Source organism: Rhynchophorus ferrugineus, unplaced genomic scaffold, assembly GCF_030347505.1.
Source record: "Rhynchophorus ferrugineus isolate W39M unplaced genomic scaffold, kcgeb_rfMv2 rfM17, whole genome shotgun sequence".
NCBI lineage: Eukaryota > Metazoa > Arthropoda > Insecta > Coleoptera > Curculionidae > Rhynchophorus > Rhynchophorus ferrugineus.
Window position 1 is genome coordinate 913,812 of NW_027472596.1, and position 21,915 is coordinate 935,726.

The following is a 21,915-nucleotide window of genomic DNA, read 5'->3' on the forward strand; positions in this document are numbered from 1 at the left end:
TTTCTAAATAAATGTATATCAATTTCTGTTTTTATTTTCCTTCATATGAAATATAGGTAATGTAGAACCGATTGGCGGAAATAAGGTTATAATTAGGAACTTAAATGTCTCCAATAGACAATAAGTGATAAATGATACGTGTAAAGTGATGCATGAAATGAGGGGAATTGTTATAAACATTAGATAAATTAATAAAATTATGTAAATGATAAAAGTTCAACGATTTTGATAATTGTTAGAATCGGTTCGGTGAAGACGATGGGCAATTAAAACACTGGATTCAACTGTATTTGTAATTTCAAACAACCCGCTTAAAGCTATAACTTGGGTGGGGTGACATTGACACCAGCATGTGCCGTAGCGTTGATACAATTCCTTATTTCAAGGCCACTATTGTAACATTAATTTAGGCAACCATATATTCATGGGGCATGGTGACAATTTATGCGCCGCCATCTATGCGAAAGATGGTCCTATCGACCGACTTGATTTTAGACGATCTCTTTACCCGTTAGGCAACCGATATTCCCATAATTAACCATCAGTAGGGGGTAACCACTTTCTGCGCTGTATTTCCTATTTTTTTAGGGCGTTTGTGCTTGTATTTGCGTATACGTTTAATAAACTGTTAAGTTTGACCAGTATTTAATTTGTTGAAATCGCACCCGTCAAGAAGGTCACAATCAACTATCCACTGAAAACAGTCGAAACATAAAAAATAGCGACTGAAAATAGTAATTACTATTATCAGTCAAATGCACGTCAAAATCAATCGGTTTTATTACATTCGTGATGTTAGACAAAGATGTAAGGTTTCTTGTCAATATAAAATGTGTGATAGGTAAGGACATTGATGAATGCTTGGAGCTGTTAATTTTAAATATGTTTATATTTTCCAATGGTAGTATAAGCGAGACAGAGAAGTATATATATATATATATATATATATATATATATATTCATTCGCGTATTAACTTTAAAAAAGGAACGGAAAATAAAATTATTAATTTCTATTAACATGTTATAAATAATATAATTTTAAAGTAGGAATCCTTATATTCTGAATGTTCTGTGGATTTGTAAAAAGGAATGTAATAATAACACCATAAATGTTCTATCGTGTTTAAATATATTAATTGCTATTTTTAAATTACATAGTATAATAAATATAAATAGCACAGAACAACTTAATCAAAACCTAAAACTAAAGGTGTTCGATAACCATAACTACTAAATAAAATGTAAACGTATAACTAATTATTGAAAAATATAATCTATGACGAACCTAAAAATGATTTTACAACAACTACCAGACTCTTTTTAAATAAAATTTCTTTTATTTTTGAACGAAAATATTTTCAATTTACTGTTGCGTGTATAGAGGAACATTTAACGTGTAACTGATATAATTCAGGTAGTATATAGTATATAGTAGTAATAAATTGCATTTCCAAATAATATAAATTCTTGGTCAATAGTTGTGCCTTGAATTTCGAGTTATGGATCTATATTTATATTTTTTGAAGTTAGAAATTGAAGTTTGAAGGAGGATTATTTGCAATACCAAATCCGGCTTTTTTAAACTAAGAATCTAAAAAATTTCTAAAATTGCCAGTCATGTATTGATGACATCTAATAGACAATTTTATAATTTTTCCCCGTTCACTTGTTAAAATCGTGGATTTGGTGGAATGTTGAAGTCCTCTTATTAATGGTATAATTAAAGAGATCTTGAGATATCTCTCACCAGATAACTCGGTGGCTATTATTTCAATGGGCTTTAAAATTTGAACACATTCTGTTAAGATAGTCATTCGTCAACAAATAAAAACTGTGGTGCTCTTCTTAATAGCCATTAAAATAAATTATTGCATAGTAAAGTAGAATTTTCCTATCAGAAAATGTATTTATTACAAATATTAAATATATTTTAATTACTACTAACCTCTTTGTATTATTTTTATTAGTGTTGGGAACAATCGACTGAAATCGCCTTTTTTTGCTTGGAACCGGGTAGGGGTATCCTGTTACGGATAACTGGTCGGGAAGTTCCGCCGGAATAAGCGAGTTGGACTGGTTATGTGGAGACTGCCTCTGGGCTACCCACTAAACCCCAGCCTATCAGCTAATCCAATGACCCTAACTGATACTTCTTACTGTTAGTAAGGAGGGTGCTCGTAACCGATAACACTGTTAAGAGGCACAAGGGCCAGGCAAGGACGTGGCGTCGTTGCACACCACGCAACTTGCGGTACATGAGTTAATCGCTCGCCGGAGAAGGTCGAGACAATTTGGAGTTAGAGCACGACGGGGTAATGTCGGCTGTGATAGAATAAGGCTACGAAGAGCCAAATGAGTTATTGGCCTAAAATATCGGCCAGCTCGGTAATACATCTATTGTCCGAGAGACGAAGAGTGGAGGACTTGGGGGACGTCTGTTTCTCTATGAATTTGATTGTTCCTGACGAACCAGGGGTATTGATTATTCTTCTGAGAATTTTGTTTTGGAAGACTTGAAGACGTTCCACCTAGCTAGGTGAGACGTATTTTAGATAGACACTGGAGCCGCATAGAACGACTGATTGAACCAACATCTTGTACAGGAGAGATTTTATAGATAGAGGAATACGCTCAATACGCTCCAAGCCCTAGAAAGATACCTTTAAAAAAATATTATATATTTGAGTTTTAAAAACGCATAAAATAAAATATTAAAAATCTAAAAATAGCAAACTACAGCGATTCAATCAAATCTCCTGCATACTTTGATATAAGATTAGAACAATCAGCAATAACGTAAACTCCACCATCAGAATAGACTACAGTCATTAACAAAAATGATTGAGAGGCCCAGAAGAAGAAATCGCGGGGAAGCAAACAAGGCTCAGTGACTATTGGTTATAAAAACATTAGAGACAAAAAACAGCTTTAACAACCTGTCGGAATAAAATGAAGAGAATATACAACCAAGGCCTGAAAAAGTTGTTCCCAAGCTACCACCAATAATAGTCTATAAGGTAGGAGTAATAAAACACATCCATGACCCATTGAAAGCCATTACTACGTACTACACAATTAAAACAGTGACCTATGAAAGAGTAAATATCCAGTTGATAGAAGCGGAGCACTTTAAAATCCTAGTAAAAGAATTAAATGAAAGAAACAACCAATACCATACATTCAGGCGAAAATCCTAGAGAGCATTCGTGTTAAAAGGATTAGATCACGGGACGGACTTTAACACCATCAAGGTAGCCCTAGCTGAAAAAGGCTACGAGCTCTTAAATATTCATAAAATACGACATCGCACGACTATAAAACATCCCGCCTATGTTCTATATTGATTTAAAACCTAATGGAAATAATAAGGCGGCGTATGAAATCACCAAAATATTTCCAGATGTCAATACATCCTTGGTCAGTAAATTTGCCTTGAATTTGGAGTTGTGGAACTATATTTGTATTTTTTGAAGTTAGAATAGAAGATACCTCTTTTGTGATAACTTTTTGTATCGCCTCAGCATTATTTGCAATACCTAATCCTGCTTTTTTTAAATCTAGGATCTAAAAATGTAGATTTCCCGCATATTGTATTCATTTCTAAAATTGTCTTTTATTTATGATATCTAATAAACAATTTTGTCATTTTTTCTCCATTCACTTGTTAAAATCCTGGATTTGATGGAAAATTGCAGTCCACTTATTAATCGTATAATTAAAGACATCATTGGGATATCTTTCACCAGATAACTCGGTGGTCATTATTTCAATGGGCTTTAAAATAGCCAACAAAATAAATTGTTGAAGTTTAAAGTAGAGTTTTCCTATAAGAAAATGTATTTATTACAAATATTTAATATACTTACTACTGTAAAACTAATACTACTGTAAAACATTGTTCTGGATCTGCAAGAGGCTTGGACAAAAATCGCGAAAGTTTATCAAATAAGTATTACCTATTATACCAGTCCAAAGTAATACCTATTATGCCAGTCAAAAGTATCTTACTATTTATCATTTAAATATTTTTTTTGCCCTCGGAAACTAGCGTTCCAAGATAATGTTATGTTAATTTACAATATATATATATTCACAAGCAAACTACAAAAAAAAATAAAACGACATATATTACATATAAATCTGTATAAGCATAAATGTGGCGCATTACTTTTTTTTGGCCTGCAACCGGGTAGGGGAATTCTGTTATGGATACCTGGTCGGGAAGACCCGCAGGAATAAGCGAGTTGGATTGGTTATGTGGAGACTGCCTCTGGGCTATCCTCTAAACCCCACCCTATCAGCTGATCCAATGACCCTAACTGATAATTCTTATTGTTAGTAAGGAGGATATCCCTAACCGGTAACACCGTTAAAAGGCACAAGGGCCAGGCAAGGACGTGGCGTCGTTATCACACCACGCAGCTTGCGGTATATGAGTTAATGGCTCGCCGGAGAAGGTCAAGACAACTTGGAGTTAGAGAATGACGGGGTAGTGTCGGCTGTGATAGAATAAAGCTATCAAGAGCCGCATGAGTTATTGGCTTAAAATATTTCCCAGCTCGGTAATACATCTATTGTCCGAGAGACGAAGAGTGGAGAAATATCTCGAATAAACCTTGGATATAAAATCGTGAACTTGGGGAACGTCTGTTTTTTTTTAGATAGACACTGGAGCCGTATAGAACGACTGATCGAACCAGCATCTTGTACAGGAGAGATTTTATAGATAGAGGAAGCCTGCTGGCCCGGTTGATAAGCGGGCAGCAAATTAACAATACATTGACCTTTATGGAGGGACTTTTGAATATGAGAATTCCACCTAAATTTGCGATTGAAGACAAGACCGAGATAAGCGGCTTCTTCTGGCCATGGGATTGCGGCGTTCTCGATTTTAAGACGCGAAATGTTCGGTGCAAAACGCTTCTTGAGGAAGAAGATGGCCTGGGTTTTCTGTGGGTTGACCTGCAACCTCCAGAAATGTAACCACTGGACCGTCTCATCGAGTTGTTTTGGAGTGCGCTTCGGATATGCGGTGCTACTCTTGAAGAAGCAAATTAAGCAGTGTCGCCTGTGTAAAAAGCAGGTTCAACTTGTGGTCTCCTAGGGATATCTGAAAGAAAAATATTAAATAGAGCGGGTGCGAGGAGGGAGCCTTGTGGAACTCCTGCGTCGATGGTTTTCCGGATAGAGAGAATATCTTCAATCTTCACCTGGAACGATCGTACTGACAGAAATTATTTGATAAGAGCTGTTGGGTCATCAGGTAGACCTAATCGGATGCATTTCGCTACTAAGCCTTCATGCTAAACCTTGTCAAAGGATTTGGTTAGGTCCAAGAAGACCGCTCCAAGTATTTCACGTCGGTTAAAAGCACAGTTGATTTTTCCGGCCAGCCGATGGGCCTGATGAAAGGCTGAGTGTTTGGCGCGGAACCCGAATTGCTCATCTGGAATGATATTGTTTGTTTTTGTAAAACCATTAAGAGCATGAAGCATAGGCTATCGAAATATTATCGAAACTCGGGGCCTTCTTATTCCGAATCTTGCTGATCATTTGCGTGAGTATTTTAGTTTTTAGCTTTTCGTGGTCGGTGACTGCAAACGTTCCTGTCTCTGTTGATTATAGGGGGGAGGGGGGTATGACGTTTTGCGCCTTCGCCACGGGGCTTTTAGAGAGTCGCCAGAAAGTTGCGGGGCCATCCAGCCTTTGGTCCGCTAGAAATGAGTTCCATTTCTCGGATCGCCAGGCTTTAATGAATTCCTTTACTTCTCGTTTTACTCTGTAAGTGTTTAGTGAATTAATAGCCTGGCTACTTACCTGAATAGGCTGGGTAGTCTTGACGGCCGTTGGTTTGGTCGTTGGCTGGGTAGCTGTCTTAGTTAGCGGCTTGGCGGACGCTGATCTGACGGCATTTCTGGAGTTTGATGGTTGCGAGTTGGCCTTGGTTCTCTGCTGGATAGGTTGGGTGGACGGCTTGGCAGCTGGCTTGGTTGAAGCTGCATGTCTAGCCTTATCGACGGCCTTCGACAGCTGACTTGGTTGTGGTGGGGTGATGGGGCTCCTCTTTCCCACCACGGTGAATCCATCATCCGGATCTTCATTTTCTAGCCGTTGAGATGTGATTTCATTTGGTGTCTCTTGAGATTGATGTACTAACTGCGCCGGGTTGGGTTTAGTAAGGACGACTTGTAGCATCATCCGCATTGCGGAGAGCTCGTCTCCTTACTTTGTTAGCAATATTCGCAGTTGAGTAACCTCAATTTTGAGCTCTGCCTTTTTATTTTTTAAATACTCGATGAGTACAGGACCCATCATCCGGGCATCGTCAGGGCTATCATCGGCACATTTGTCGGTTTTTGACGGCAACTTTCTGAAGACGGTGCTGGCTCTGGCGTGCGGGACGCCATTGCCCCGCTTGTCAAACGCTTTCCGGCGTTTGCAAACGTTAAACGTTGTCTGTAAATGCGCCTTTTCGGCGCTTACAGACACTTTTTTTAAGTAGGCACTGGTGGAAACGTGATAACGGATCGACCGTCTTATAGAAAGTTTCAGGTGATTCTCCGAAGCGCAGGTAGGTTCGGCGGACCGGACACGACCGTTCTTTTCGAGAGCTAGCACGGAACTCCGAAACAACAATGCGCAAAAACTCATTCAACAATGCGCCAGATTCCAAGCATATGGACATACTAAGACAAACTGTCGCAAGTTGTACAGATGCGTGAAATACGCTCCCCTGCGCATTTCGTTCATTTCGTCGCATCGTTATGCGACCAATAATTGCATACGCAAAACACGTGACGACAAAATAAATTGCGCCATAGGGAATGCCTAGTCCATAAAGCGTTGCAACACAAACTCTATTTAGCACTGACAGAAAAAAGAAATTTACAGCCACCAAAACAGCCCATACCATCTAACTCGTCTAAAGCACCAATACATCACTTGGTTTTTGTATGAACAAAATATTGACATCATGATGGTATCCGAAACACATTTCACGGATAAAAAATATTTAGAGATTCCGAAATACAAGCTGTATCACACAAAACACCCAGACGGTAAAGCAAATGGAGGAACATTTATAATGATCAGTGAAATATAAGGCACCGTGAAAGAGAGAAATTCAGTGAGAAATATTTACAAGCCACCAGTCTAACTATTGAATAAGTGCATGGGCCATTAACAATTAATGCTATATATTGTCCACCTAAACACAACAAGGCAGCACAATACCACGGTTTCTTCTGGGCACACGGGGTTTCTCTTCACGCTGGGTAATAGGTTCATTACCGTGGGAGACTACAATACAAAACATGTTATGTAGGTTTCTAGACTAAGAACACCAAAAGACAGATAATTGGTCAAAACAACGAAGGCCCATAATATAAAGAATATATCTACTGGTGAGCCAACATATTGGCCGTCAGGTAGAAATAAAATTCCCGATACCATAGACTTTTGTGTTACAAAAAATATTAATAACAAAACGTGCAAAGCAGAATCATGCCTCGATCTATCATCTGACCACTCACCAGTTATTATAACAGTGAACTCAAATATCTCAACAAAACAAAATCACTTTATTTGCATAACACAAAAACCAACTGGCAATTATTTAGAGAAAAATCAGACAGTTTGTTATCACTAAATTTATCATTAAAATTAACAAAACATGGGATAGGAATGACAAAGGTAAAGCGGAAGTTTTCTCTAAACACTTAAAAACCGTATTTAATACGTACCCATTTGAAATACCCGCAACAGAAGAAAATAACATAATGGAATTTCTTAACACTCCGTTTCAAATGGATCTTAAGGAATTTACTGTTAAAGATGTTAAACAAACAATACCTAAAAAAATTTATTATAAAAAGCTCCCAGTTTTGACCTAATTGCTAAAAGAATCTTGAAAGAGTTCTCAGGAAAGTGCATCAAATAAATAACATTCATATTTAATGCCATGCTAAGACTTAATTATTTTCCTAGCATCTGGAAAGTGGCTCAAATCATTATGATTTTGAATCATCGGAAAAATAATAAGATGTCTCCTCTTATCCTATGAGCCTGTTACCTGTCATCTCAAAACTTTTAGAATAACTATACATTAATAGATTAAAATTAATCGCAGAGGAGATAAATGTTATTCAAGACGATCAATTTGGCTTGCGTAATAAATACGGAACAACAGAACACATACATAGAGTAGTCAACCAAATTAACAAAAACTTAAATGATAAGCTTCATTTTTCGATTTTACTCAGGTCCTCGACAAAGTGTGGCACACTGGACTGCGTGTTAAATTGAAAAAGCTTTTGCTCCATACGCATTTGTAATTGCTGAAATCGTACCTCTCAGACAGACATTTTATTGTCAAACAGGGTGACGAATACATTGACCTACAGCCTATATATTCGGTTGTTCGGCAGGGCAGTGTTCTCGGTCCATTGTTATATCTTATGTATACAGCTGAACCACCGACCTCACAAAACATTACTGTCGCAACATATACTGACGATATAGCGGTCACACGAGGATCCAATATCAGCCACAAAAACCTCCAACTTCATCTTAACAAAGTCGAATTGTGGTTGAAAACCTGGCGTATCAAATCAAATGAGGCAAAATCTACCCATATAATATTCACGCTTTGCAGAAGAACCCGTCTCTCAGTAAAATTGAATAATCATAAGTTTCCGCGAGCAGATAACGTTAACTATCTGGGAATACATTTTGATCGACATCTGACTTGGAAAAACATATAGTGACAGAACGCAAACAGCTTGGGCTTAAACTAAACCAAACGTATTGGCTGATAGGGCGTAAATCTAAATTATCATTAGATAACAAGGTTTTTGTCGTATAAATCAATACTTAGGCCCATCTGGACCTATGGTATTGAATTGTGGGGTACTACTTGCAAATCTAACATAGATATCCTTCAGAGGTTCCAGAATAAAATGTTGCGAGTCGTCGTCAATGCCCCATATTAGGTGTCCAACAAACTAATTCAATGCGATATACACATAGAACCCATAACGAGTGTAATTCGAAGTGCTAGTGCGAAGTACTCCGGAAGAATATTAGTGCATACTAATGCACTCGCCAAACCGTAAATGTGTGCGTTAGTTAGTTAGAATAAGTTAGGATAGACTTTAAAATTAGTGATTATTTTTAATTGGAGTTAGAATAGTATCTAGAACAAGGTTTAGATTATAAGTTGTACAGCAGACTACTAACTCTACATGTTAGTATAGTTATATTACATAACGGAAACCAAACAATATTACTTATTGCACAAGGGCAGATTGTAGAAGTTCCAATATATATATATATATATACATATATATATATATATATATATATATATATTGGAACTTCTACAATCTGCCCTTGTGCAATAAGTAATATTGTTTGGTTTCCGTTATGTAATATAACTATACTAACATGTAGAGTTAGTAGTCTGCTGTACAACTTATAATCTAAACCTTGTTCTAGATACTATTCTAACTCCAATTAAAAATAATCACTAATTTTAAAGTCTATCCTAACTTAATAATATATATATATATATTATGTATATATATATATGTATATATATATATATATATTTATAATTATTAAATAAAAGGCCTTTGTTCGACAAAAATTCTGATTTATTGGTCCGACAGGTAAAACATGGTAATGTGTTTCGATCAATGGACCAAAGGAGACTGTTATGGACCCATTCCGTGGTGCTGGCCTCGCTCATTTATGTTGACTTACTATTTAGTTGCTGCACATGGTCCTGTCTTGGATTCATATTCTAACACGGTAATCCTGCTAGCTGAGGCGTCCTTGCACCATATACCAAAAGACTAAAAGATAAAAAACATTTGTTTAGAAATCAGTTATTATTAATAATGGCGTTGGAATAACTGAAATGAAATATGTCAAAAAATCAAGTGCTGAAAAATTCTAAAATAAGACCGCTTAAAAGTATATGTTAACAATAATAGTACAAAAGTACATTTTATGCTGGATAATCTCAAAAGCAATTTGCCTAACTATCAATTGTTTTTAATAACAGTACAAAAGCTGGAAAAATATTTAATGAAATATGTTTAAAGATCAAATGTAATCAATAATAGTACGAGAGCTGAAACATCTGAATAATATTAGCCTAAAATTCTATTATTCCTTATAGCAGTGTAATAGCAAAGAAATCTGAAATGAAATATGTCTAAATATCAATAAAATATTGTTAATAATAGCACGAGCGTTAAAAAATCTGTTATGAAAAATTCCAAATAATGAAATTTTATCAAAATAGTATAATTATTGAAAACTGAAATCAAATTTACCTAAACATCAATTGTTAACAACAGAGCTGGAACTGACAAATCGGAAAGAAAATGATGGTATAGTAAATGATCAGAGCTTTTGCAAAATTAATTTATTTTTAAAATTCATTGCATTTGCAAAATAATTTCTATAGTGGGTGCACCCACACTTTTTTTTTTTTCACTAGCGGTCCTCTCTCCCTTTCCTCCGCAGCGTTCCACCAAAGGTTCTGCCTCTCACACAATTTTTCTTTAGTTTGGGAATACATACTGATGTATAAATCCCGCACATAGTCACTCTGCTTGAGCACCAGCTACCACAACAGTACAGTAGCTATAAAGAAATATGCAAATTAAAACTATATCAAGCATATCCAACGCAAGATGCAATTAATAAAAAAAAATTTTATGATATCAAAAATTTATCTGGAGTTAAATTTGATAAATAATTTAATTATTAATAAAATTTTATCGTATAGTGATAGATCCGTCCAAGTTAAATTTGTAAATTTTTTTTTTAAAGTTTACATAAAACCTAAAATTATTTATCGATACCAGGGGTGATATATTCTGCTAATACCGACCAGCCAAAATCGAAATGCAAAAAGTATACACTGAACAGAAAATTTACATGAATTGCAATTTTTGCAACATTAAAATTAAAATGTGATATCGCCTATAGTAGAAACCCTAAATTGTATTATGATGCATAATTAACTACAACATTCCCAAAGATTACTATTTTATTACGTCTGTTCAACCTCCATTATAATCGATATCCAAACACGTTCCTTTGTGATTACATAACTATAAAGGAAATATTCTGCATTCAACTGTACCGAATACCAATCTCCGACGAATACTCGTCGAATGAAAATTTCAACGCCCACTGACCACAAGACCGACTTCGATTATACTACCATTGGAGAATATAAACATATTTAAAATTAACAGCTCCAAGCATTCGTCTCCGTCCTTTCCTATCTCACATTTTACACAGATAAGAATTCCTACATCTTTGTCTAACATCACGAATGTAATAAATCAATCGAAGCGTGCATTTGACTGATAATAGTAATTTCTATCGACCTTTCGACTGTTTTGCCACTATCGACTGTTTAGACTGTTTTCAGTCGATAGTTCCAACGCTAGTAGTTATTTTCGGTTATGGAATTGTGACCTTCTTGACCGGTGCGATTACAACAAATTAAAAACTGGTCAAACTTAACAGATTATTAAACGTATATGAAAATACAAGCACAAACGACCTAAAAGAAAATTTAAAAAACAGCGCAGAAAGTGCATAACCCTACTGATGGTTAATTATGGGAATATAGGTTGCCTAATGGGTAAAGAGATCGTCTAAAATCAAGTTGGTCTATAGGACCATCTTTCGCATAGGGTGTGAATTAACTACAAACAATAATTCCGATAGATGGCGGCACACTACGTATTAATTAGATCAATTATCTGCCACATTTTTTGAATAAATTTGAATGGAATTAGAAACGTTATATATATTTCTATATATATATATATATATATATATATATATATATATATATAGATATATATATATATATATATATATATATATATATATATATATATATATATATATATATATATATATATATATATATATATATATATATATAATACCGAAAGATGGCGGTACACTGTAAAATTCTGGTCTGTATTAATTAGATCACTTGTCTGTCATATTTTTAGAATATATTTGAATGGAAATAGAAACGCTATTTATGTTCAACCTGTATTAATATTAATTATGCGATATACATAATATATAGTGTTTGTGTATATCCAGTCATATGTATACCGGAACATTTTCTCTCTTCTCAAATATAGATAACTGAAAGAAGAGTTCTTTATATTTAGTTCCGATATTACGATGATAAATATAACAAATAATCTAGTGCGATATATTTTGTTTATCCTGAAATTAACAGCAATATAATATTTAATAACGAGAAACCATTAAGCATTTCATAAAACTATTTGTATTTTGATAATTTTAATGAGTGTGAAATTAAATGATTCCTGTTGATATAAGATTTTCTCTAAAGGCAAGTAGTTCACACCGTAGAAGCTTTGGAATGAATTTTTAACACTACTTATATTACTTTTGATATGTTTTAGATTATTGATCTATTACTCAAAATTGGTGTCCTATAAAGTTTTAAATAACATAATATTTATAAGGGAATTACATTACCTCATAGTATCGAAGAGTGTTGAATAGCAAGACATTAGCACCTACTAATCGGATATTATTTAACTTAAATAAGCATTGGTACTGTTATAGTTAAGTAGTAATAAGGTGATTATATTTCGTCAGTTTTATATATACCTATGATTAGATCACATCATCAAGCAACTATATATATTTCTAGATATGTATGGTAATTATTTACAATATTCATACTTAGCGACAGTGTCATTTAGTTATTTTAATTATAACAATACAACAATATTTATTAACAATAATAACCATAACCATTATATTACATAATTTCGTCATATTACATTACTATGTATAATAATAATTACAAACAACTGTTATAAATATTCTAAACTAATATAACACTATAACAATTCAAATTTGCTCTTGTCATTCTGCATCGGTAAACATTTCAATCAAGTGTTAGAACCGATTGTGTAGAATCGATTTGGTGAAGGTGTTTGGGCAATTAAAACACTGGATTCAACTGAGTCACTCTCTATTTATTTCGACAAACATATCGGTCAAAGCCCCAACACAGAATGGATCAAGATGGCGGGATCTTCATCCTGCCCGGATGGCATTAGTGCGAGCATGCGCCGTGGTGTTTATTATAATTTACAGGAAACTACTTTAATATCAACTATGTCATATATGCACCGACAGAGGGCGTTAGATGTAGGCGCATCCACCCAATTATTTATATATCCAACACTCGGCCATCCTGACTTCGCAGCGTCCTCGCAAGGCTTCACTCCAGCTGCTCTTGAACATTGTAGTTGGTGGCTTTGGTCTTTCTATAATGGAAACATAGTCTTTACTACATGGTCTATTAAAATGTCTTACCTGGATGATTTTTTTCCTTCATTGCTTCATTTTATAGCTTCCATGCAGTTTGTTTTATAACTTCTGTGAAGTCAATTTTATACTTTTTGGCTGAACTGCAGATGCCTTCGGTGAGGTTCAACTGCTAGACTCCATTTTAACTTCTCTGAATGGCCTGCTGCATTATGTGCTTCTTCTTCTGCTACTTTCTAACGAACCTTATAATTTATATCCTTTTGCGTTTGATATTTAGAATTTTACATCCAATAATAGTCTAAACTATTTACTTGAAATAATTACTTTGCCAATTTACACACTGTTTAATAACTTTGCACCTTTATATTCTCAAGTTCTACGTTGATCCCCAAAATTTCTTGCTTCGTTTTTTTTTTGTTTTTCAACTAAATTTATTTTAATTGCATTTACTGCAATATTTTATAACATTTTGAAACTTTATAACCAATGAAACTATCCAACAACTACAATATTATCTTTTTCAATGTTCACCTCAACTGAACAATCAAACTCATGTTTGCTGTATACTTATTATTTACTTTACCCAACTATAAACTGTTTATACTTATTGTTGTTCTGCAAACCTTTGTTGTATTTTCTTTCACACTATTCTTGTCCATGTATTTCATTACTTGATTTCTATTTTGATCATTTATTGCCTTTTACCTAAATTGTATATATCTGCCTATTTACTGGTCTGATTTCATATGACTATTGTTCTTCATCACTATGTTCTTAATAGATTTATTTTATATTCCATGTATTCATTAAAACACATACATTCTTGTATTTGCGTTTAAAAGTTAATTTATTCTCTGATTAGTTGCTGCCTTTTAATAAAAGTTTTGTTAAGTTATTGTTATGTTGCCTTTATTTTAATCATAAATGTTACAGAATCATATTGAATGTATGTATCCACTACAAGTTTTAAATTTACAATTCCAAAATTTTAACGTATTTCCCTAGTGTAAGCGTTTACCTATATTTATATCCATGTCTAGAGAATTATTGACGAAAGTAGGTGATTTCTTGAACAGAAAAGTTGTTAATTCAGGTTAAAATCATGCATCCGATCTTCCAAAGATACAACCTCTAAATTGATAATAATCTCAAGCCATATCAAAATTCATGCAACTACAATTGGCACATTCATTAGATTTAAGAAGGTTGTTCTGCTATCTTTTTTTTTAATGTTAATTATAATATTCCATTCCAGGAAATCACCAACATTAAAAGAATTTGGATTAGCGTACATTAGATGAAACCCAAGTTTTTAAAAAGTTTTTGTTTCGTTGACTTCTCAATTATTTAACTAATTTATAGATAATTTGGCAAACGAAATGTGAGTATTTTTCTTTAAAGAAAATATTTTATTTTAATCATTTGCTATTTTATATATTTGTAACAAATTATAAACTATACTATTGCTGTATTTTCAATATCAATAGTCCTATTCAAGATTATTACTAAATTAGACTACCCTTTTGATTTTATTCCCAAAGTATTTTAAATTTTCTGGACTAAACTATCCATTTGAAGCCTTTATTTGTATTCATTTATTCGAACTATTCACACATTGATATGATCTGTTGTCAGCCCTAACTTTGAATTAAAATTTTTCAACTTCAAAATTTTGTCAAGAATGCTATTGCAGCAATACAATGTTGTCTGAACATTTTATAATCTTGCAATTTATAACATTTAAGTTAAAAAATCTGTTTTTTTTGAACTCTTATTTTAAAATTCTGAATGTATTATACTAATTAAAATGTATTGATATTACCCAAAAATACATAGTATTTATAAGAAATATTATCATTATGCAAGCTTCTATTAATTAAAGTTAAACAAAATGAAATTTACATTTAACTTGAAATATAGCAACATTATTATTTAACATAATTTATCCCATAACTTTATTACCTAATTTTGCTGAAATTATTTAGCGACCAATCAGATTATCCTATTAATTATGTATTTTAATGAATTATGTTTGTATTTAAATTGAATTGTCATAATTGGTATATTTGTTAATTGCAAATTATTTAGATCTTGTTTGAAATTAATAAAGTCTATTCTTTCTAATTTTGACATGGAATTTAAAATAGTAATCTTGGATGTTAAAAATATCTCGATCCTTAATTTTTGCGTTATTGTCTACTAATTTTGGCTGATCTGATAACAATGGTTACTTTACCCCAATGTGCATCTTACAAAGTTTACTGTGGAATAATTTGCTGTTTTCCGTGAGTGATCTTCAAAAATATTCTTCCAATGGTCTGCTTCTGTGAATGCTGCTGGTTCCTTCTTTTCTTGTGTCCATGTAACTTTTGCATAACAGCCGATGTGTTATTTCCTAATCTCTATCTGCTTTTCTATAATAATGTACTCGAAACAAAATACTAATTAGTTTTAATCCAAACTCATGTGGATTTACTACTTATACTACCAAACCAATGATTTCTAGTATTCTCTCACCTTACTAATTTTGTGCACATTAATAGGATGTCTATATTACTTGTATCAATCTTGTGTACTGGTAATACTTAATGCTTGTGCTTGCTGCTACTGACTTGCTTCTAAAACCTGGCCATTGTTGACGTCTTTTACTGACTACATGATTGACTTTGTAACTACTTGATTTTGTTTCTGAACAGCCTGTTTGTTTATGTCCACATTGTGGTGGTGCGTTTGTTGAATTTTTGCTACTACTTGCTTACTACTTGATCTTCTATGATTGCGACTTTTATTGTGCTTGGCTGTTTGATGACATCCACCATATTGGCAGCATGTGTGTTTATTGAGGTTTTGTTTACTAATTTGATACTGCTTAATTACTACTTTCATCACTACTTTGATATAAACCTTATTGGCTGTATATTTACTGCAATTTTGTTAATAGTACTTCGTCTATTAACTCGTTTGTTGACACCCACTTTGCTAGCGGTTTGTCTATTATTCTTCAAAATCTTGATAGCTGGTTTGTTGACTTTTACCTTATTACCACCTGGTGGTTAACATACATTTTGGTGTACCCTTTTTAGACGCTTATTTGTCAACATGGCAACCTGTTTGTGGCCAGTTGTCTAGTTGGCGACAGCTACTGGGTTCCCCCTAATGATGGCAGTCTGATTGCAAACGCCCATTAGGTTGGCATGGCTGTTGCTGCTGTTCTCGATGTTAGTGGTCTAATTACAGACAACTATCTTGTCGGCCTGGAAGTTAATACTCACTCTAATAATGCCCTGATTTCAAATGTATCTGATTGCCGTGCGTGTTGTTGGCCCGTGTTGGTAGGCTGACTGCGGACATTCATCTGGTTGTAATGAATGATGCTGGCCCCATGTTGGTGGCCTGACTGCAGATATTCAACTGGTTCGCTTGGCTGTGCGTGTTCGCGCTGAAGTGTCTGCTTGGCGGTTCTGTAGATGTTCGTCTTGTCAACCTAAATGTTAATACTCACTGTAATTGTGGCCTGATATACTATCTGTATTGGTTGCGGATGCTTCTGTGATGGTGGTCTGACTGTAAACCTCAATCTGATTGCTGTAATTGCTGCTGTCGGCCATGGTGAAGGCCTGATGGCGGACAAACTTCTTGTTCGTCTGGCTGCATGCATCCCCTGTGATGGAGGACTGGCTGCCGACATTCATGTGAATGTCGTGACTGCTATTGTCGTCCGTAGTGGAGACCTGGCAGTAGACGTTTATACAAACGTCGCTGGCGATGGCCACCTGGTTGTAGACGTTCATAGAAACGTCACTCGTGGTGGCAACAGGCTGGTTGACCCCCCTCTTGCAGGCAGCTTTGTTGTAGACGTTCATAGAAACGTCGCTGGCGATGGCCACCGTTTGGTTGGCCCCCCTTGCGCTGGCAGTCTGGTTGTAGACGTTCATGGAACGTCACTCGTGGTGGCAACAGGCTAGTTGACCCCCCTCTTGCAGGCAGCTTTGTTGTAGACGTTCATAGAAACGTCGCTGGCGATGGCCACCGGTTGGTTGGCCCCCCTTGCGATGGCAGTCTGGTTGTAGACGTTCATGGAACGTCACTCGTGGTGGCAACAGGCTGGGCAGCTGGTCTGCGATGGCTCCACAAGGTTGGTGGTTCGTACGTGTGGCCCCCTTGGTTGGCTGCACGTCTGCTGCGTGGCCCCTGTTTATGGACTGTCCGTTGTGGCCCCCAGGTTGGTGGGACGCTCATTGTGGACGTTCCTGGTTGACGGAACGCTCGTTGTGGCCCCCTCAGATTGACGGCCAGCTCGTTGTGGACCCCCAGGTTGGTGGGCAGCTCGTTGTGGGCCCCCCAGGTTGGTGGGTAGCTCGTTGTGGACCTTCTACGTTGAAGGAACGCTCGTTGTGGACTTTCTCTGTAAGAGAAACGCTCGTTGTGCACCCCAGGCTGGTGGGCGGCTCGTTGTTGACCCCCCCCCAGGTTAGTGGGCAGCTCGTTGTGGACCTTCCATGTTGAAGGAACGCTCGTTGTGGCCCCCAGATTGGTGGGCGGCTCGTTGTGGACCCCCCTCAGGTTGGTGGGCAGCTCATTGTGGACCTTCCATGTTGAAGGAATGCTCGTTGTGGCCCCCAGATTGGTGGGAGGCTCGTTGTGGACCCCCTCAGGTTGGTGGGCAGCTCATTGTGGACCTTCCATGTTGAAGGAACGCTCGTTGTGGCCCCCAGATTGGTGGGCAGCTCGTTGTGGACCCCCCTCAGGTTGGTGGGCAGCTCGTTGTGGACCTTCCATGTTGAAGGAACACTCGTTGTGGCCCCCAGATTGGTGGGCGGCTCGTTGTGGACCCCCTCAGGTTGCAGGGCCCTTGAAGAGCCTGTACGGTGATTGCAGACCCCAGGTAGACGGCACGCTGGTTGCACGCCCGTCAGGTAGGAGGCATGCATGTTGCGGGCCCCTCGAAGAGGCTTCGCGTTGATTGCGGACCCCAGGTAGGCGGCACAATGGTTGCACGCCCGTCAGGTAGGCGGCATGCATGTTGCGGGCCCTTCGAAGAAGCTGCACGCTGACTGCGAACCCCAGGTAGGCGGCACGCTCGTCTCTTAGGCGTCATGTCGTGGGACACCCAGGTTGGTGGGCAGCTTGTCATGGCTCCCCAGATTGACGTCGACCTTGTTTACATACCTGATACAAAGTCTGCGAACTCGTGGTGAAGTCCCAGTGGTACCCCTCTTGTTGATGCACCTCGTACTGTCTCTCATGATGCAGGCCTAGTTGGCGCCCATCCTGTTGATGTACCCCTTCCTGTCTCTCATCGTGCAGGACTGCTAGGTGGCGTCAATCTTGTTGGTATACCTGGTGTTGTCTTTCACTATAGCGAACTTGTGTAGTTCACCATGTCTGTGGCCTGCCAGTTGCGAATTGTTGTATCACAGGTTATTGCTCTCTATGTAGACAGCTAATTCGCTGTTCCACATCATGGCGACTTGCTGGTGTACCTCATTGTCATGTCTATCGATTTGCAACAGAACCCTTGTGGAAAAAAAACAGATGAATCAGAAAAATATAATTTTCAAATTTATCTACTCCCTATAATAAATAGAAAGTACGTCTGTTGCACTTGAAAACGTTGTCGCTTGTAAAAAAAAAATAAAAAAAATATTTTACCAGATCCGGTCCTGTGCCATTGTGCTCAGGGGCGGGCAATCAATTTGCGTCGCCTATTACCTAGAACTAATTCGCCACGCCGAATTTTTATTCAACATTTCTTTTTCAGAATTTAAAGAAAGTTCCCTTTTCTTGCTACAGTGTAATTAAAATGTTTCAAGTTCATACCTGTATCCTTTGTTAACGTTTCATCCATTTCGGCGCCATTTTGTGGCTTGGGTACGCGCCGATGTTTGTTTACATTATGTTATTTTCGTGTTAATGGCTAATTACTAATTAATAATCAAACTGCCCTTGTGGCGATTGATCTAAAACAATAGTGTTTTAATAATATTCCTTTGTATTACCTTGTTCGCCTCATAGATTCTAGTTTGCGTCGTTTACACATAAACACTATTTTAAACAATCACTATAAATCACTGTGCACGCGTTGTTCTTTATCCCACTTCTGATTTGTTAGAACCGATTGTGTAGAATCGATTTGGTGAAGGTGTTTGGGCAATTAAAACACTGGATTCAACTGAGTCGCTCTCTAGTTATTTCAACAACCAACTCGGTGAAAGCCCCAACACAGAATGGATCAAGATGGCGGGATCTTCATCCTGCCCGGATGGCATTAGTGCGAGCATGCGCCGTAGTGTTTATTATAATTTACAGGAAACTACTTTAATATCAACTATGTCATATATGCACCGACAGAGGGCGTTAGATGTAGGCGCATCCACCCAATTATTTATATATCCAACACAAGCTTTGTGCGACGTCTTGCCTTATCACAGCTCCATCTTTGGATAACACTATAGGCGTTCCTGAATCATAAGGATTAACGATGTGTCTGAAATTTAAAAATGAATTATGTTGCTGTATCTGATTGTTTTTCAGATTATCTTACATTATTCTCTTTTGTTTAATGCGCTTATTGAATATCCACTTGATGGAGGCCGTAGGTTTGCTTAGATTTTGATCTTTAATCATGCCCTGATATTCTGCAATACCAGCTATCATTTGTTCCTTTTCAGCGTAATACAATAATTTAATTTGTTTACCAATCTAAAATGTAGTAAATTGTTATATAAATAATATTAAATAATTTAACTGTATAATTTGAAACGCTATTGAATAAAAAAAAACTGTTAAAATAACCCCAACCTGACTGTAGTAAATAATTTTTTTTTCGGTATACGGAGAAAATACCCATTTATTCCAACTTTGACGAATGCTAATATTTCTTAACTCTTTAGCTTTAATAAATATGTATAGCGGATTATCTGCATATAGAATAAACCTGTTTGCGGTTTGGTGCATGGTAAATAGATATGGATTAGAACTTTCGCCCTGGGATGGATTATAAATGTTGTTGACGGAATTCAGATCATTTTGTGGGTCATTAAAATCTATAATGGAAATTTTGAGTAGCCATGAAGTAAGATGTACTATTTAAATAATACTTGGAAACTTGTTAGGTTCATTTTCTTTTGCCAAAGGTGTACTGGTATTTTGATTTAAGTTTTCACTGTTGCTTTCAAAAATTTCACTCAAAATTGATGTGTACGCAGAAGTACGCATATAATTATTATCATGAGAGTAATTCATGATAGTTTTGTATTAAATCACCTACCTACTATTAAATTGCACTATGCATACAGACTAAGAATAAAAACTGGAATGTCAATATTATTTAGTGGCAGCTAACAGTATTTATATTTAACAAATGAACGTGTATGTATCTAGATTGAAAATAGGAGCATTTGATTGGTTTATATGTAGGGGTATTTAAAGAAAATCAGATGGCGGCGCATAAATTGTCACCATGCGCCATGAATATGTGGTTGCCTAAATTAATGTTACAATAGTCGCTTTGAAATATAGAATTGTAACAACGCTACGGCACATGCTGGTGTCAAAGTCACCCCACCCGAGCTATAGCTTTAAGCGAGTTGTTTGTGAATTACAAATACAGTTGATCCAGTGTTTTAATTGCCCATCACCTTCACCGAACCGGTTCTAACAATTATCAAAATCATTGAACGTTTATCATTTGCATAGTTTTATTAATTTAACTAATGTTTGTAACAATTCCCCTCATTTCATGCATCACTTTACACGTATCACTTATCAATTATTGTCTATTGGAGACATTTTAGTTATAACCTTATTTCCGCCAATCGGTTCTACATTACCTATATTTCATACGAAGGAAAATAACAACAGAAATTGATATACATTTATTTAGAAATCTATTAATTTCCTTCTCATTATTTTTAGTTATAACATTAAATAGAACAAACAAACAGAGAGCACGAACATTTTATTTTAAAAAGTTATAATTGCATATATATATGACAATATAAATATGAAGACACATCAGCCCTATAACATATAATAGGAGATTACAACCTAATTTTAACAGTTTTTTTTCTACGAGTTTCAAATTTTTATGAGGCCGAAAGGTACGATGAGCGAGACATATAGACATAGGGGTTTATATTAAAGCATATTTATGCTGGCATTATCATCTTCTACTCCCTATTCGACAAGGCGCCGAACAGTAATTTTAGAGTAGAGTAACTATTTTTCCGTTCTCAACAAAATATTAAACGAATATTTAAGATGTGAGATAGAAGTATGAATTGCACCAGATGTGTGCGAGAGTGAAAACGGACCTAGTAGTCCAGTAATTATAATTTTGCTATAAAACAGTGTTTAGGATGAACACCACTGAAAAGCAGTAACGATGTGGTCATTAGATGTAATTATTCGAATAATATTAATTAATAAAAATATTATATTGCAATTCTAATCGGCGATTAACCAAAATATCAAGATCAGGATTTTTATGCTATTAAGTAATATCATTTCGAACAAAACAATATGGAGGGGGCATTCACGGAAGGGCTGCAA

At 36.0% G+C, this 21,915-nt stretch overlaps 1 protein-coding gene and 1 long non-coding RNA gene across 3 annotated transcripts in view; one reads left to right on the top strand and one right to left on the bottom strand.

Moving 5' to 3' along the window:
- The window catches only part of LOC143205797 (uncharacterized), a 489,432-nt gene extending 470,738 nt beyond the window's left edge, over nt 1-18,694 (top strand). Inside the window, exons 2-3 of the long non-coding RNA XR_013007914.1 lie at nt 18,203-18,369; nt 18,430-18,694. This is a non-coding gene — a long non-coding RNA (uncharacterized LOC143205797). The remainder of the gene's footprint in view (nt 1-18,202; nt 18,370-18,429) is intronic.
- On the bottom strand, nt 16,621-17,431 carry LOC143205786 (uncharacterized). Of its 2 annotated transcripts, XM_076418821.1 has the most exons (3): nt 17,250-17,431; nt 16,865-17,135; nt 16,621-16,810 (listed from the first exon to the last, which is right to left on the bottom strand). In XM_076418821.1, the coding sequence occupies exons 1-3, from the start codon at nt 17,295-17,297 to the stop codon at nt 16,770-16,772; spliced, it is 360 nt and encodes a 119-aa protein (XP_076274936.1). In that variant the 5' UTR covers nt 17,298-17,431; the 3' UTR covers nt 16,621-16,769. The 2 variants fall into 2 exon arrangements, with proteins under 2 accessions (XP_076274936.1, XP_076274935.1); XM_076418820.1 differs by having other exon boundaries at nt 16,865-17,431.
- Nucleotides 18,695-21,915: the final 3,221 nt, after the last annotated feature.

What these genes read in the sequence shown, in the direction of transcription:
- LOC143205786 (XM_076418820.1), bottom strand. Translation starts at nt 17,297, where the DNA reads ATGAACGTCTACAACCAGACTGCCAGCGCAAGGGGGGCCAACCAAACG. An exon ending in TATATCAGGCCACAATTACA is followed by an intron (nt 16,811 to 16,864) that starts GTGAGTATTAAC and finishes ACCGCCAAGCAG; the next exon opens with ACACTTCAGCGCGAACACGC.